Raw genomic sequence first — 18,188 nt, 5'->3', positions numbered from 1 at the left:
TCAGCCTGCAATCATTCTCTAGAAGTCATTTCTTACGGGATACCTGAAAATGACTGCGGAGCTGATTAACTGCACGCTGTTTAACCAGAGCTGTCCTCAGGGAATGTCCCTCACAACAGAGTTGACAGCTCTGTAGTACAAGCATATGTTAGAGGAATGATGAATTCCCGGTGTCATTGAGGAACACTGACCTGTAGTGAAGACGGCGTGAGTGACAGCACTTCGTTCTCCATCCAGTACTGATAGTAAAGTGACATTGTATTCTGTACTCTCAAGCAGACCCTCCAGTCGGATCCATGTGTCCTCTGCATCCACAATCAGCTCCTAACAGGCAGGCAGATAAATGTTATCATTTAATGCATATTCATCAAGGACCAAATCTAGACATGAAACCATAGTCCTGAGTGATCTGAGAGGTAGAATATTAAGCAGGAAGGAGTGTAGAAAACAGCAATGCCAAACATGCACATCTTTTTGAGTTGTTTTCTCATGTTTTCACTGAAACATGGGCCCAGATTCTCGTACATCCGCGTAAAATTGTGCGGGCGTAACGTATCTGATTTACGTTACGCCTCCGCAACTTACACGGGCAAGTGCTGCATTCTCAAAGCACTTGCTCTGTAAGTTGCGGCGGCGTAGCGTAAATCGGCCAGCGTAAGCCTGCCTAATTCAAATTTGGATCAGGGGGGCGTGTTTTATGTAAATGTACTGTGACCCGACGTAATTGACGTTTTTCCCGAACGGCGCATGCGCCGTCTGTGGAATTTCCCAGTGTGCATTGCTCCAAAGTACGCCGCAAGGACGTCATTGGTTTTGACGTGAACGTAAATTACGTCCAGCCCCATTCAAGAACGACTTATGCAAACGACGTAACTTTTTCAAATTTCGACGCGGGAACGACGGCCATACTTAACATTGTTACGTCGCACTTATGCCACCATATAGCAGGGGCAACTATACGCCGGGAAAAGCCCAACGTAAACGGCGTAACTTTACTGCGTCGGCCAGGCGTAGGTTCGGGAATTTGCGTATCTCAACCGACCGAAGCGCCACCTAGCGGCCAGCGTAAATATGCATTTACAATAAGACGGTGTAACACAGTTACGCCTGTCGGATCTAAGGGAAATCTATGCGTAACTGATTCTAAGAATCAGGCGCATAGATACGACCGCGCAACTTAGAGATACACCGTCATATCTCGTTTAAGAATCTGGGCCATAATTTCTCTAATTGTCTTCTAGGACAACAAGCCTAATAAAGTCTGGACTGACTGGTCCTTAGTAGGAGGCCATCAGGTATAGCACCAATAGGATGTCCTGACTATAGCAAGTAGGCTTGTTGTCCTGAAACATTCCATGTAAATTCCATGTAAAGTCTAGACTATGTGCAATTCGTTTTGGTCCGAATATAAATTCGGACACATTTTTGTTTATTTGGAGATTTGGATGTATGTGAATCTCTAAATGAAATAGTAACAAATGTTGTTAAAATGCATTAAACTTCATTTCATATATTCGTCTTCTAACAAATGCCAAATTTTTGGAACGATTCAAATTCTCCCGCAGTCTCGGCAAAGGCTACCACTGGCTGCTTGCTTCAGTGTCTGTCATTTCCTAAAAAGCTAAGGGGCAGAGTAACCTGATGAAGTCAGTGGGTGATGCTGCCCACTTGTGGCATCATCGATCGGGGCTGGCTCGTCCCCCCTCTTTCCTGGCCTGTCGGGCTGCATGCTCAGGTCTGGTATAAATTTCAGTTTTTTTTTTTTTTTTTTGGCATGGGGTTCCCCTTATAAGCCATACCAGATCAGAAGGGACTGGTATGGATTGGGGGAGGGGGTCCACACGCAATTTTTTTTCTTGATTTTTTTTATTGTTGCCATTGTTTTATTCACATTCATCTGTAAGCGGGAAGCCCGCTGACAGCAAATGATTCTTCGGTAGTTAAACCCAAAAAAAAATTTTTTTGATGTCACAATGTAGAGTATAAGATTTCCTACCATCTGTGCCCAGTCTTGCCACACAGAGTTAATCCAGCTCTGAGCAATCCTCTTTTGTTGTTCAGTGAAAATTAACAGACTTCCAGATAAAAACCTTTCTAAATAAAAAGTCCTTTCCTCTCTCCTTGCTTTGAGTGACATGTTATTTACATATCTAGCTTGGACATGTTTATCATATGTTATGTTATGTTTATCATAATATGAGGTGATCCACAGTTCATTGTATATTACCAGGATGTGTTATGTGGGGGAGGGGTGGATTTCTCACTTTTTTTTTTACTGTGGATCGCCTCATATTATGATAAACATAACATAACATATGATAAACATGTCCAGGCTAGATATGTAAATAACCTGTCACTCAAAGCAAGGAGAGAGGAAAGGACTTTTTATTTAGACAGGTTTTTATCTGTAAGTCTGTTAATTTTCACTGAATAATAAGAGAGGATTGCTCAGAGCTGGATTAACTCTGTGTGGCAATACTGGGCACAGATTATAGGAAATCTTATTCTCAACATTGTGACATAAAAAAAAAATATTTTTGGGTTTACATCCACTTTTTAAGAATGCCACGGCCAGCTTCTGAACAACCAGCTATTCTTCATTTTTCAAATTATCCGAATTCGAAATGTTCCAAAAATGTGGAATTTGTTAGAAATTAATAAACTAAGCTAAACTAAATGCATTCTGGAACAAATTAATAAAACAAAATGAGTAAAATAACAAATTCTATACAAAACTAAACACAGTTCTGCACATGTCTAGTAAAGTCTAACTGGGAATTCCTCTAATCATCTTCCACCCTCCAATCATAAACCCACTAATGGATGCAGGAATCGTTGTTAACCTCTCTAGTTCTTTGAGTTCTCCACTGCTCGTGGGATTTGTATGCTGGTTCACAGTTAGTGAACGGTCCCACCAATTTATTTGTCCATGACCACATAAATATGAACAATGTGAAAGTAGGACTTAAGGGCCAGATTCAGGTACATTTGCGGCGGTCTAACTTATCCCATTTACGTTACACCGCCGCAAGTTAAGCGCAAGTGCTTGATTCACAAAGCACTTGCCTGTAAACTTGCGGCGGCGTAGTGTAAATGCGTCTGGCGCAAGCCCGCCTAATTCAAATGGGGCGTGTATCATTTAAATTAGGCGCGTTCCCGCGCCGAACGTACTGCACATGCTCCGTTTTGAAATTTCCCGCCGTGCTTTGCGCGAAATGACGTCGCACCGACGTAATCTTTTGAACGGCGACGTGCGTTACGTCCATTCCTATTCACGGACGACTTACGCAAAAAAAAAAAAAAAAATTGATGCGGGAACGACGACAATACTTTAACATGGGCAGTCTAAATATAAGCCATGAAATAGCAGCCGTAACTATCCGCTGGGAAAAGCTGACTAGCGACGACGTAAGAGAATGCGACGAACGCGCGTACCTTCGTGGATCGCCGTAAACAGCTAATTAGCATACCCGACGCGGAAAACGACGCAAACTCCACCGGGCGCCTAAGTATTACACCTACGATCCGAAGGCGTACGCCTGTCGGATCGAAGCCTAAAGCCGTCGTATCTTGGTTTGAGAATTCAAACTAAAGATACGATGCGGCAAATTTGAAAATACGCCAGAGTATCAGTAGATACGCCGGCGTATTTCTACTGTGAATCTGGCCCCAAGTGTCCTAAACACTATAATAAAATCGGGTGAACATTTTCATCTGAGGAACTTTCGTACGATTTTCATATAGTGTGTACACAACTTTCGACAGCAGATTCCAATTTTCGTACGAAAATTTCCAAAGGTACAAACTCCAAAAATGTTCGAAAAGAGATATGATCAGAAACGATAAACAACAAAAAAAAAGTCTTTGTCGTACGAGAATTTTTGTATGAATTTTCGTTCATCAGTTCCGATTTTCGGTGAAACAGTAAAATCGGACAATCGTTTGCCCGATTTGCTTATAGCACGTACCCCACTTTAGAGTACAGGCGTAATAATACAGAACAACTATTTGTGATAAAAAAATCTTTAAATAGCACAGAAGAAAGAAAGCTGGCTTATACATTTTCAGTCACTCTTAGTAGACAAATCCAGTAGAGATAACATTTAATTATGACAATGAATATTTTATTTTGTGTTCCTGCTTTTATAAATTGTCTGTAGGCTTTTACTAATGACTGTACGCCCCTTGTAGTTTTATTCTCGGCTTCCTGGGTTGCTGTATTAACATTATAGTCATCTGCCTTGTAAACCTGCATAAATCTGAATTAATTGCTATGCATGTACATTCAGCAATAGCACGGGGCTGTTTATGAACAAAAATAAAACCATGAACACAATGTAAGCGTACAGGTTATGGGGACATAATGCACATTTACAAATTTATAAATAAAAAAAGCAGTAAAAGGTAACAACCTACAAAACCTTCTAGAAAAATAATTTTGAAATGATTTAGGCTATTTATTTCCCTTAAGCCCTGTACAAACGATCGGTTTGTCCGATGAAGACTGTTTTCATCGGACAAACCGATCAAGTGTGGGTCCCATCGGTTTGTTTTCCATCAGAAAAAAAAAATAGAACATGTTTTAAATTTTTCCTATGGATAAAAAACGGATAGAAAAAAACAATCGTCTGTGTGGAAGTCCATCGGTCAAAAATACACGCTTGCTCAGAATCAAGTCGAAGCATGCTCGGAAGCATTGAACTTCATTTTTCTCAGCACTTCATAGTGTTTTATGTCACCGCGTTTTGGCACGGTCAGATTTTTGACTGATGGTGTGTAGGCAAGACCGATGAAAGTCAGCTTCATCGAAAATCCGACGAAAAAATCCATCGGATTAGATTCCATCAGATATCCGATCGTGTGTACGAGGCTTTAGGCTTCGTTTACACTAGTGCAATTTCCAATGCGACTTGAGTCGATCAGAAGCGCATTACAAGAAAAAAAAACATCATTTTTAATGGTGCCGGTGTCTCGTCGAGCTGGTTCCTCCATCAGATAGGTTCCTGCCTCAAAATCCATACCAGACCTGAAGGGCCAGGTATGGACGCTGTTTTTTTCATATTCTTTCTTTGCCGGCAATTCTTTTTTTTACATTCAGCTGTCAGCGAGGAACCTAGCTGACAGCTAATGACTGCCTTAACAACTGGCTACTTACAGTTTGTTAAGGAGAAAAAACAAACAAATGAAAACCGGCATGCAAAAATGCGTCAAAAACGCATGTTCATAAATGCAAAACATGGCAGTAACCACAACCGCATAGATATGAACCTAGCCCTAGTGGCCCTGTTATGTTGTTTGAACTGAAAACATCATCAGGATAAGTTCACCTTAACCATTTCAGCCCCTGGAAGTATTAACCCCTCAATGATCAGAGCATTATTTGCGATACAGCATTGCGCCGCTTTAACTGACAATTGTGCAGTCACGAGACGCTGTACCCAAACAAAATGAACATCCCTTTTTCCCACAAATAGAGCTTTCTTTTGGTTGTATTTGATCACCTCTGGGGTTTTAATATTTTGCGCATCAGTTTAAACCGATATATATTCTCCCACCTATTTTTAGTAAAAAAAATTGCAATAGGCGTATTTTGATTGGTTTGCACAAAAGATATCGCGTCTACAAACTACGGGATAGATTTAGGGACTTTTAATTATTTTTTATTGTTTTTACTATTAATGGTGTCGATCTGCGATTTTTAGCAGGACGGACATTGCGACTGACAAATCTGACCCCCAAATTACACTTTTTGGGGACCACTGACACGATTACATTGATATAGCATGTACAAATGATTCTGGCAGGGAAGGGGTTAACAGTAGGGGGCAATAAAGGGGTTAAGTTTGTTCCCACAGCGTGTTCTAACTGTAGGGGGGTGGGCTTACTGAAACATGACAGAGATCACTGTCATGCACCCATGATCACCAGATCTCAGGTGCAATGCATGGCTCCTGCAGACTGTCAGTGTAAGGCCTCGTACACACGACCAAATTTCTCGGCAAAAAGCAGCAAGAAACTTGTGAAAAGTGTTTAGAAGCCTGGAGTTAGGATTTCTATCATGACAGTTCTGTTTTGAGCCAGCCATATATCTAAGCTGGAGGTCAGAGATGTAGGAATGCCTAAAGAGTTGAAGGTAAGAAATGCAGGAATGCATGGAAAATTGGAGATCCCATTCTAATGCCGCGTACATACGATCGGAATTCCGACATCAAAACCGTGGATTTTTTCCAACGGAATGTTTGCTCAAACTTGTCTTGCATACACACGGTCACACAAATGTTGTCATAAATTCCGAACGTCAAGAACGCCGTCACGTACAACACTACGACAAGCCGAGAAAAATTAAGTTTAATTGATTCCGAGCATGCGTAGGATTTCTGTGCGTCGGAATTGGCTACAGACGATCGGAATTTCCGACAAGAACCTTTGTTGTCGGAAAAATTGAGAACCAGCTCTCAAACATTTGTTTTGTCGGAAATTCCCAACGGCAAATGTCTGATGGAGCCGACGTACGGTCGGATTTTCTGACAACAAGCTCACATCGAACATTTGTTGTGTGTACGCGCCATTACATGTTTATTGGAACTGTGGGGTTAATTTACTAAAACTAGAGAGTGCAAATTCTGATGCAGCTCTGAAAAGAAACCTATAAGCTTCCAGATTTTTTTTTTTGACAAAGCTTAATTGAACAAATTGAAGTTGATTGGTTTCTATGCACAGCTGCACCATATTTTGCACTCTGCAGTTTTAGTAAATCAACCCATGTGTGTGGCGGAAGGAACACAGCCAAACACCTCCAGCAGGGTTTTTCGAACCTGAAACCTGGCAAAACATTTAGCAATTCGATTGTGGAATCTTGGTTTAAAGAGGAGCTCCAGTCTCTTAAGTGAAAATTAAAATTCAGTAGCTACAAAAAAACTCTAGCTGCTGACTTTTAATAAACAGCCACTCACCTGTCCTACGATCCAGCGCTGTGCTCACCCCAGGCATTTTCTTCCTGTGTCCTTTCTTGCCGGCATCTTTACTATGGCCATCCGACTGTCACAGCTTGTGGATTTACAGCCGGGTGCCCATTGCGCATGCGTGAGTGGCACCGCACACAGCGAATGGTCGGGCAGTCTTCCGGGACCTGGCATGTGTCCCAAAAGACTTTAGGAGGGAGGGGGTAAGGAGAACTTCCGCTTCCGATCACCTAGGCGCTCGGAGTGGAAGTGGGAGAAGGGAACATGTCAAAATTGGGTACCCCTCCCCCCCTCCTCCCCTTAAAGTCGAACTTCCCCTTCTTGGTGGAGCTCCACTTTAAGCTACTTTAGATTTACCTACAACTATGTAGCATGAGGGCCTAGATCAGTGATGGCGAACCTTGGCACCCCAGATGTTTTGGAACTACATTTCCCATGATGCTCAGCTACTCTGAAGAGTGCATGAGCATCATGGGAAATGTAGTTCCAAAACATCTGGGGTGCCAAGGTTCGCCATCACTGGCCTAGATGGACAACCCACTTAATTTATATAATCAGTTAGGCCTTTGCACTACAGAGTAGTTTGTGAGTCTAAAGGCCCGTACACACGGCTGGACTTTTTGCTTACAAACTTCAAAATCTGCAAGTTTTCAAATTTGTCCGATCATGTGTACGCTCCATCGGACCAACTTTTTCGGGCTTCATCAGACAAAAAGTTTGGTCTGCAAACGGACAAACTTTACGTCAACAAAAGTCCGATGGTGCCTAGTCCGACCGTGTGTACAGCAAGCCATCGGACTTTTGTACAAAGTGAAAATACGCATGCTCAGAACCAATGTTAAAATCAACCAACAATAGCAGAAGTTAACCAAAGGGTGGCGGTAAAGAGCAGAAAAGAGCAGAAAAACCATGTGATGTTGGGAAAGTTTTAGAAAAGTTTGCAGAAAAGTCAGAGCGTGTGTATGCTATTGGTGTGACCGGACAACTCCCTTCGGACAAAAATCCAAGGGAAAGCTGATGTCCGACCATGTGTACGAGGCTTTAGATATTAAGTAATCACTCACTAACTACACTGCCCAGTGCCCATTCAAAAGAACGCTACAAGTACACAAATTTCCGAACAGACACAGAAACGGATTTACAAAACACACAAATGAAAATACGAACATACGAATGAAAATACGAGCAGACAAAGGATTTAAAATACGGAATGCAAATCGTTCGTTATAGATGTAATTTTCGTTCTTTTGCTTTTTCGGTGTTTCATATTTTAGTAAGATTGTCCAATCATACGTTCGTATTTTCGATTGTTCGTTATTTTGCTTATTCGTAATTCCGTAATTTTCGTATTTTGGTTCTTTCAACTTTTCGGATGTTCGAATTGATACGTATGTACGAAAACTAACAAATTCGAACGAAAATCCATTTGTTATGAACGGGAACGCACATGTCTAATCTTGTATACTAAGAGCCTAATTAACTTTTATGTGGTGCCAAATGGTAAAGTCACGACTTGGCAGTATAAATGGCTAAAGCGTATTTTTTTCTCAAGTGAATCGTAAAATTTGAATTTTGAAAACTCATGGAGGGTAGATGCATGCTAATTTGGTGACTCACCTTTCTGCTGCCGTTGGTGGATTTGTAAGTTAGAATATAATTTTCAATAGCTGAAATTGGCGGCTGCCATGACACCAGGGCACTTGTCCTTGACACCTCAGAGGCTGTCAAGTTTATAGGATAATCCAAAACTGCAACAAAATAAAATCATAATAGTTATTTTTCAATATTGTTTTATTAATTGTTTTTCTAAAGATGATCTCTAACCATATTTTCTTAAAGGGATTGTAAAGGTTTGTTTTTTATTTTCTAAATAGGTTCCTTTAACCACTAGCCGACCAGCCGCCGCAGTTATACGGCGGCAGGTCGGCTCGGCTGGGGAAAATCACGTAGCTATACGTCACTTCGTATTGCAGCCATTAGGGGTGCGCGCCTGGTGCCCCTGGTGCCGACGCAGGTTCCTGGCGGGCGCGATCACCGTCGGGCACCCGCGATCGCTCATTACAGAGCGTAAACACACAGCTCTCGGTCCTGTCAGGGGGAGAAATGACCGTTCTGTCATTTCTCCTAGTCAGTCCCACCCCCCATTCAGTTAGAACACACCTAGGGAACATAATTAACCCCTTCCTCGCCCCCTAGTGTTAACCCCTTTCCTGCCAGTGGCATTTTTACAGTAATCAATGCATTTTTATAGCACTGATCGCTATAAAAATGCCAATGGTCCCAAAAATGTGTCAAAAGTGTCCGCCAAAAGGTCGCAGTACCGATAAAAATCCCAGATCGCCGCCATAACTAGTAAAAAAAAAAAATATTAATAAAAATGCCATAAAACTATCCCCTATTTTGTAGACGCTATAATTTTTGCGCAAACCAATCAATAAACACTTATTGCGTTTTTTTACGAAAAAATAATACGTATCGGCCTAAACTGAGGAAAAAAAACGTTTTTTTATATATTTTTGGGGATATTTATTATAGCAAAAAGTAAAAAATATTATTTTTTTTCCAAAATTGTCGCTCTGTTTTTGTTTATAGCACAAAAAATAAAAACCACAAAGGTGATCAAATACCACCAAAAGAAAGCTCTATTTGTGGGGAACAAAAAGGACATCAATTTTGTTTGGGAGCCACGTCGCACGACCGCGCAATTGTCAGTTAAAGCGATGCAGTGCCGAATCGCAAAAAGTGGCCCGGTCATTGACCAGCAAAATGGTCCGGGGCTGAAGTGGTTAAGCTAGTGCATTGGTTCACTTACCTTTTCCTTGGATTTCCCTTCTAAATGTTTTTTTTTCTTTGTCTGAATTTCTCACTTCCTGTTTCTCCTCAGTAAGCTTGCCCCCATCATCTGAGTCGTTCTGGCTGGGGGTTAGCCAGTGTGCTCGCCCCCTCCCTTGGGACTACATCCCTGCGGGGAGACGCTGACTAACCCCCAGCCAGAACAGCTCGGATGATGGACCCTAATTAGAAAATAAAAAACAAACCTTTACAACCCGCAGGGAATGGCTATATAACCCCTGGCAGATTTTTAATGCAGTTATTTGCCCCATTTGGGAAATTTTTGCTCACTTTCTATCATGGGAAAAAAAAATTCACCTGGACAGAAAATAGGGACACATTTGGAATAAAACACACTTTATTAAAGCGGGGTTCCAACCACAATTAGCATTTTTTAAATGTATGTCCTTTCATCCTGCGTTTTTATAATATAAATCCGGTCACTTACTATTTTACAATCCACCGCCACTCCGCATAGTTATTCAAAAAAGATAGGGCTAGATTCAGATAGGTTACGTGGATCTAAAGATCCGCTCACCTATTTCATTTACGTTACGCCGGCGCAACTTTTTCAGGCAAGTGCTTTATTCACAAAGCACTTGCCTGTAAAGTTGAGCCGGCGTAACGTAAATCCCCCGGCAGAATTCAAATTCCGCGGGTAGGGGGCGTATAACATTTAAATCAGGCGCGTCCCCGCGCCGAACGAACTGCGCATGCGCCGGCCGCGACTGAATCCCAGTGCGCATGCTCCAAATGACGTCGGCAAATCGTCATGCTTTCGACGTGAACGTAAATTACGTCCATCTGTATTCGCGAACGACTTACACAAACGACGTAAAAAATTCAAAACTCGGCGCGGTAACGACGGCCATACTTAACATTAGCTACGCCTCATATAGCAGGGGTAACTATACGCCGGAAAAAGCCGAACGCAAACGACGTTAAAAAAAAAAAACGCTTTGCGGTCGTTCGTTTCTGAATTGGCGTTACTCCTCATTTGCATATTTGTCGCGTAAAAGATACGGAAGCGCCACCTAGCGGCCGGCCTGGAATTGCAGCCTAAGATCCGACGGTGTAAGTCACTTACACCTGGCGGATCTTAGGGAGATCTATGCGTAACTGATTCTATGAATCAGTCGCATAGATACGACGGCCGGACTCAGAGATACGATGGCGTATCAGGAGATACGCCGGCATATCTCATTTCTGAATCCGGCCCATAGTTTATAAAACTATGTCCACACCGTTGTCATTTTGCTTGTGGGCATTCTGAAGCCCACAAGCACTTACTTCCTAGAAGTCTTGGATGGGGAGTGATACTTGGATAGGCACTGCATCCTGGGAAATGATGACACACATTTCCCAGGAGCATTAGAGGGAGATGATGTCAGAATCCTAGGTGATTCCAAAGGCAGATTTCGTAGGACCGCATAGCAACAGGCATTTCCAGATGAGTAAAAAAAATGTTTTTCTTTTTTTCTTTTTTAGGTCTAATGAGCACAATAATGAAAAAAAAAATTTGGGATGGAAACTCCACTTTAATAAGGTAGGGAAAATAATAGAATCTGGAAATTGTTCCCTGTTCTGACCAAAGCAAAAAAACAAAAAATGGCTACAGATGCACTTTAAAACTGAACTCCAGGCAAACAGCTAAATACACAGATAGAATACATTTATGACAGTGGTTTTAACTGTCAGAGGATCTTTGTCCATTCATTCCCAAGATGTACACAGCCCTCTTACACTGCATAGCCGTGTGGATGACACTAATAACAGTTAAAGTGGAACAAAAAAAGCTATTTAAAAATAAATAAATTGCTAGCAGGTAGGTTTTTATTGCAGTAGAGACTCTGTATGTCTCTTCTGCAATAAAAGATACGTTTCTGCCTGCCAGCAATATTCTTGTAGTTATACACTGATCCGCGCATGCGCAGCTCTTTCTACAATCTCAGAATGCAGTACGTGCTGGAACAAGGTAAAGAATAATATGTTGCCAGCACACCTCAATCTTTTGCAATCAAGTCATCTTTTTAATGACATTGTTCAGCATGTCATACAATAAAAAGATTGTAGTGTTTTCAAATCACCAGGAGTGACATAAATAATACAAACTAATTTATATTTATACAAATGTAACTCCTATAGGAAAAAACAAGTTACCATCATTATTACATTAGAATGACATCTGATTCCTGCCAAAACCTAAAATGACAACAGCAAATATCCCTCTAAAATGTTTGAACTGAAGATTTCCCATCTGCCTGAAAACAATAGAATATCAGCTATCTTAGTGCACTGAGACTTAACCTCCCTGAAAGCGGTACCATTATTTGCAAGGAAATTTGGCATTTTATACTGTAGGCCTGCAATTCTTAGGAATAACTAATTTAAATCTGACCAAGCAAGAGCCTAGTAGGCATCCCGGGTATGAATTTAAAAAAAAAAAAAAATTATAAATTATAATCTAATAAATAATTATAAATAATTATAACAAATAATAATATAATTATAATAAAAAATATTCAATAATGTAATCAACTCAAAATCACTGAAATTTGCTCAGTTGCAGAATTGTCGCTGTCATTACTTTTATTTTTTGATGACGAATTTCCCCACAAATCGCTATCGCACAATTCTGCAAGTGATTATAATTTATTATCGCTGTTTTCTAGCGGCTCTAAAACCATTTTTGACATAAAGGGACACTTTTGGTTGCTATGGACAATCTACAGTTTGCAGGCAGAAAGAACATTTTTTATTATATAAAAGTACATGTAGGGCACTGGGCAGACCACTAGGGACAAGGGGGGGGGGGGTGTGTATTTTTTTACATACAGTACTGTAATCTATAAGATTACATTATACTGTATGTAAGGTGTTTGTTTACGTTTTTAAATTTGGCGTCGTTCTCCGCCCCCGTGCGTCGTAACGTCGCAGGGAACGGAGATCGGCGGCACACAGAGGCCCTGTGTGAATCGAGCGAGGACCCATTCGCTCACACAGCGCGGTGGCATCGCTGGATCCAGGGACAAGGTAAGTAAACCATGCCTGTGGATTCTGCGAGGCGAGCCAGAGTCTGACTCGGGGTTACCGATCGCAGCACAGAAATGTAACCCCGAGTCAGACTCTGGAATACCACCAGGGGGGTTAAAGGGGTTGTAAAGGTACAATTATTTTTTCCTAAATAGCTTCCTTTACCTTAGTGCAGTCCTCCTTCACTTACCTCATCCTTCCATTTTGCTTTTAAATGTCCTTATTTCTTCTGAGAAATCCTCACTTCCTGTTCTTCTGTCTGTAACTTCACACAGTAATGCACGGCTTTCTCCCTGGTGTGGAGTGTCGTGCTCGTCCCCTCCCTTGGACAACAGGAGAGTCAAGAGGCCCACTAACACACTGCTCCTTTCTCTATCTGCAACGTAGAGAGCGTCCTGACTCTCCTGTAGTCCAAGGGAGGGGGCGAGCACGACACTCCACACCAGGGAGAAAGCCTTGCATTACTGTGTGGAGTTACAAACAGAAGAACAGGAAGTGAGGATTTCTCAGAAGAAATAAGGACATTTAAAAGCAAAATGGAAGGATGAGGTAAGTGAAGGAGGACTGCACTAAGGTAAAGGAAGCTATTAAGGATTTTTTGTTTTACCTTTACAACCCCTTTAAAATCAATATTCCAAAAAACAGAACAACAGAACTCCGGGTCCTAAACCGGTCACCATCACTATGGCAACAACGCAGCACATATTTATTGAACCATGGAGAGGGTCTGCGCACACACACGTCAAAGACCCAGAAACACATCCATAAGCCGATCATGCCCCCTGGCACATGATCTGTGGCTTAGCCAGGACAAAGTAACTTTGTTGCGCATATACGGAAGTCATTATCCCAGGCTGGCCAGTCAACCTGAAGATTCTAGACCCAGAAAAAAAATCTGAAGGTGTCCGCAGATGGAAAAGAGCAAAGAGGGAGAGCTCAGATGTTGCACCATTGAAAGAGGGTGCTTTTGGAGGTAAATATGTCTTAAAGCGGGGGTTCACCCGGAAAAAAAATTGTAACTTTAGATTGAGGCTAATTACGGGAAGCACAATCGGGTGTTTTTTTTTAAATCAATGCAGTACTTACCGTTTTAGAGATAGATGTTCTCCGTGGCTTCCGGGTATGATCTTCGGGATTGGGCGTTCCTATTTGATTGACAGCCTTCCGACGGTCGCATACAGCGCGTCACGAGTTGCCGAACGTCGGTGCGGCTCTATACGGCGCCTGCGCACCGACGTTCGGATACTTTCGGAAACTCGTGACACACTGTATGCAACGGTCGGAAGGCTGTCAATCAAATAGGAACGCCCAGTCCCGCAGTCCATACCCGGAAGCGGCGGGAGAACATCGATCTCTAAAACGGTAAGTACTGCATTGTTTTAAAAATAAAAAAACCTGATTGTGCTTACCAAAATTAGCCTCAATCTAATGTTAAAAATAGATTTTTTGGGTGAACCTCCACTTTAATGTGCAATCATGCTATGCATACTTGCCAAGTATAGCAAGAGCCCACCATACCCAGAAATATTTGCTTATATTTTAAAGAAGTACTGTCACCTTGTCCACTTAGTGTGGTGTTGGGTGCTAGGAGGAGTTGTACTTTTGCTCCTTTTATCATGTGACAGTGCTCAGGCCTAGCTATTGGCTTTGATTGTCACAAAAAAGTCACATGTTCTCCCATACCCAGAAAGCACTGGGAATTGTCCCAAACTGTGACAAAGGAAGGAGTGGCAGTGGAACACTGGCAAGGTGACAGTGACTTTTCAAGGAATTTGACGGTATCCTCCCTCTTCCCCAGTCTGCTGACTAATGAGGTCATCACTTTCCTCTTTTATCAGCATGTTCTTTGTCAACACATTTACAGTGCCCTGAAAAAGTATTCATACCCCTTGAAATTTTCCAAATTTTGTCATGTTATATCAGAACGTAAATGTATTTTATTGAGATTTTATGTGATAGACCAACGCTATGTGCATGGGCGTAGGAACCGGGGGGGATGGGGGGGACACATCCCCCCCAGGAAATAATGCGGCGGGGACAGGTATGGTAAAATCCCCCCCAGGTTCAGGGCCGGATTCCGACTTCCATATTAATCCCTGGACAATACAGTGAAACTCAACCCACCTCCGCCTCTACCTGATATTCTACTGGATATTGGTTGCTACAGCCGCCCGGCGTGTAGCAACCAGTGACGTCATGGATGCGACTCCCTGCTCAGCACTCAAAGCGGAGGAGAAGTTAACTTCCTCCTCCTCCGCGCCAAGTGCTCTCCACCATGCTGCATGTCCTCATCCATCGTCTGGCAAGTGCATCTGGGCTGTCAGTGGGGGCCCCACTCACGGCATCCCACACAGGAGTCTATGCTGCTTCACTTCCGTCTCCACTGGGCACCTGAGTCTGACTCTTCACAGCACGAGCAGCAGACACCAGCGATGTTCCTGATCACACTGCACAGTGAGTGTTATTGTAGTAGGGGGGGGGGGGGGGACCTGCCAGCCTCTGCCCACACCAAGGAGTTTTAGGAGTTCTTTAGACCTGTCTGTTTGATGGATGAGCCTGTGCCTCCTTGTCAGTTACTTTCTTTATCTCCCCCCTCCCTAACCTGCCAGCTTGGAATGCTCCGCGGTGGCCTGCTAGAAGAATCATAAATCACTGTGAGGGGAGCATGAACGAGTGCTCAGGAGGGAGGGGGGGGGGGGGGATGTACAGCTGCCAGTGTGTTTGTACATGTCTACTGCCTATGTGTGCTACACTGAGACACAAAACTGTCTGTGTGCAAAGAGACTGCTCACCCAATCACAGCATGTCACTGTACACAGAGAGACAGCCCCTGACCTAGAGACCAGTCCCCCTCCTTCACCCACTACTGTGTATGGCAATATCCCTGTTTTAGAAACCTACCCCTCTGTTCTTTTATTGTCTTCTGTCCCTCTACCAAGTAACTATCATAGTTCTAATCCCTGATCGATAAGCATAGTCCCTAATGTATGGAGGGGTTCCATGTTATAGACAGTCCATTAAAGAAACAGTCCTTATTATCCACTTGCTCTCCGAAAGATTTACCCCTCCTTAATGACTAGGCCATTTTTTGCAAAACGTCACTGCGTTATTTTAACTGACAATTGCACAGTCATGCGACACTGTAACCAAACAAAATTGGTGTCTTTTTTCCCCCCCACAAATAGAGCTTTTTTTTGGTGGTATTTGATCATCTCTGCGGTTTTAATTTTTTGCGCTATAAACAAAAAAAGACCAACAATTTTAAAAATGTGTGTGTATATGTATATATATATATATATTTTTTTTTTCCTGCTATAAAACATCCAATAAAAAAATCGCCAATACGTATTCTGCTACATATTCTTGGTAAAAAAAAATCCCAATAAGCGTATATTGATTGGTTTGCGCCTATATGGTTATAGCGTCTACATGGAACATTTATGGAATTTTTATTTATTTTTCTTCTACTCATAATGGTGGCAAATAGCGACGTATAGCGGGACTGCGATGTTGCAGTGGACAAATTGGACACTCTGCATCTGGTGACAAGCTCAGGGTTCCCACTGATTCTGCATTATGGTGAGTTCAACTATTTCATTATATATTACAATGTAGTAACAGAAATAATGTGATTTGATCATCCTGACACCATATCAAGCATGGTGTCAGGATGAATAAAGTGCTAACACCAGCCATTAACCCAACAAATCACCCGCTGCCAAATTCCCCATCAACTCCCGAGACTACATTCCACCTCGCACGCCACCACCCAACCGCCAGTTGCCTCCACCCCCTCGGTCATTGGAAAAAGTTTGTTCCACGAAACAGGTCCCTCAAGAAGGGGGGGGGGGGAGTGGTGTCCCTGAATGGCAGTTTGGAAATGGTCACCCTAAGCGCGGAGGTAACAGGGGGGGGTGAAAAATCCTCTCTACTGTCACTTGTAAATACAGATGCGCTGCTGTATTTACAAGTGACAGCGATCTCCTCCCGATGGCCGTTTAGAACCCTCTATGCTCTACAAAACACATTCGGGGTTATTTATGAAAGGCAAATTCGCAAACAACTCCCAGTTTACTGAATAAGAATATACCTGGCGAGTAAAAAAGCTGTCCCCCCCAGATTTGTAAGGGTTCCTACACCCATGGCTATGTGTGGCGTGTTTATTGACCCCCACACACAGTATCTCACAAAAGTGATTACAACCAAATTTTTGTAAATAGTTTATTATATATTTTCATGTGACAACTCTGAAGAAATTACACTTTGCTACAATGTAAAGTAGTGAGTGTACAACTTGTATAACAATGTAAATGTGTTGTCCCCTCAAAATAACTCTGGCAACAAAAGTGAGTACACCGGTTAGTGAAAATGTCCAAATTGGGACCAAAGTTTCATTATTTTCTGTGGCCACCATTATTTTCCACCACTGCTTTAACCCCCTTGAGCATGGAGTTCACCAGAGCTTCACAGGTTGTCACTAAAGTCCTCTTCCACTCCTCCATGACGACATCACGGAGCTGGTGGATGGTAGAGACCTTGCTCTCCTCCATCTTCCATTTGAGGATGCCTCAGGCCTCGTACACACGACCGAGTTTCTCGGCAAAAACCAGCAAGAAACTTGCTGGTATTTTTTTTTTTGCCGAGGAAACCGGTCATGTGTACACTTTTCGATGAGGAAACTGTCGAGGATCTCGTCGAGCCAAAAAGAGAGCATGTCTTCTTTTTTCTCGACGGGAATGGAGAAATTTATCTTGCCGAGATCCACGACAGCCTAACAAGGAACTCGACGAGCAAAACGATGTGTTTCGCCCGTCGAGTTTCTCGGTCATGTGTACGAGGCTTTAGTGATGCTCAATAGGGTTTAGGTCTGGAGAAATGTTTGGCCAGTTTATCACCTTTACCCTTAGCTTCTTTAGCAAGGCATCTTGGAGGTGTGTTTGGGTTCGTTATCATGTTGGAATACTGCCCTGCGGCCCAGTCTCCGAAGGAATGGGATCACGCTCTGCTTCAGTATGTCACAGTACTTGTAGGCATATATGGTTCTCTCAATGAACTGTATCTCCCCAAAGGATTGGCTCAAGAAAAAGCACATTAAGATCATGGAGTGGCCTAGCCAGTCTCCAGACCTTAATCCTATAGATACTTGGGGGGGGGGGGGGGGGGGGGGGGGGGGGGGGGGGGGGGGGTCTGAAACTTAAGTTTGCGAAGCGACAGCCAAATAACCTTAAGAATTTAGAGAAGATCTGTAAACAATAGTAGACCAAAATCCCTCCTAAGATGTGTGCAAACCTGGTAACCTGACTACAAGAAACGTCTTACCTCCACCAAGTAACAAGTCGCATTTTGCTTTGGGATCAAATA

The 18,188-nt window shown here is 42.6% G+C and overlaps 1 protein-coding gene across 1 annotated transcript in view; it reads right to left on the bottom strand.

Moving 5' to 3' along the window:
• LOC120945855 (tenascin-R-like) overlaps positions 1-18,188 on the bottom strand; it is a 736,249-nt gene that overhangs the window by 40,140 nt on the left and 677,921 nt on the right. The window contains exons 18-19 of the mRNA XM_040360372.1: positions 8,580-8,710; positions 192-324 (exon numbers count right to left, since the gene is read on the bottom strand). Of these exons, the coding sequence (XP_040216306.1) occupies positions 192-324; positions 8,580-8,710 (264 nt within the window). The remainder of the gene's footprint in view (positions 1-191; positions 325-8,579; positions 8,711-18,188) is intronic.

This window comes from Rana temporaria, chromosome 7 (genome assembly GCF_905171775.1).
Source record: "Rana temporaria chromosome 7, aRanTem1.1, whole genome shotgun sequence".
In the NCBI taxonomy this organism is placed as follows: Eukaryota; Metazoa; Chordata; class Amphibia; order Anura; family Ranidae; genus Rana; species Rana temporaria.
This window is presented reverse-complemented; position numbering and strand designations above follow the sequence as displayed.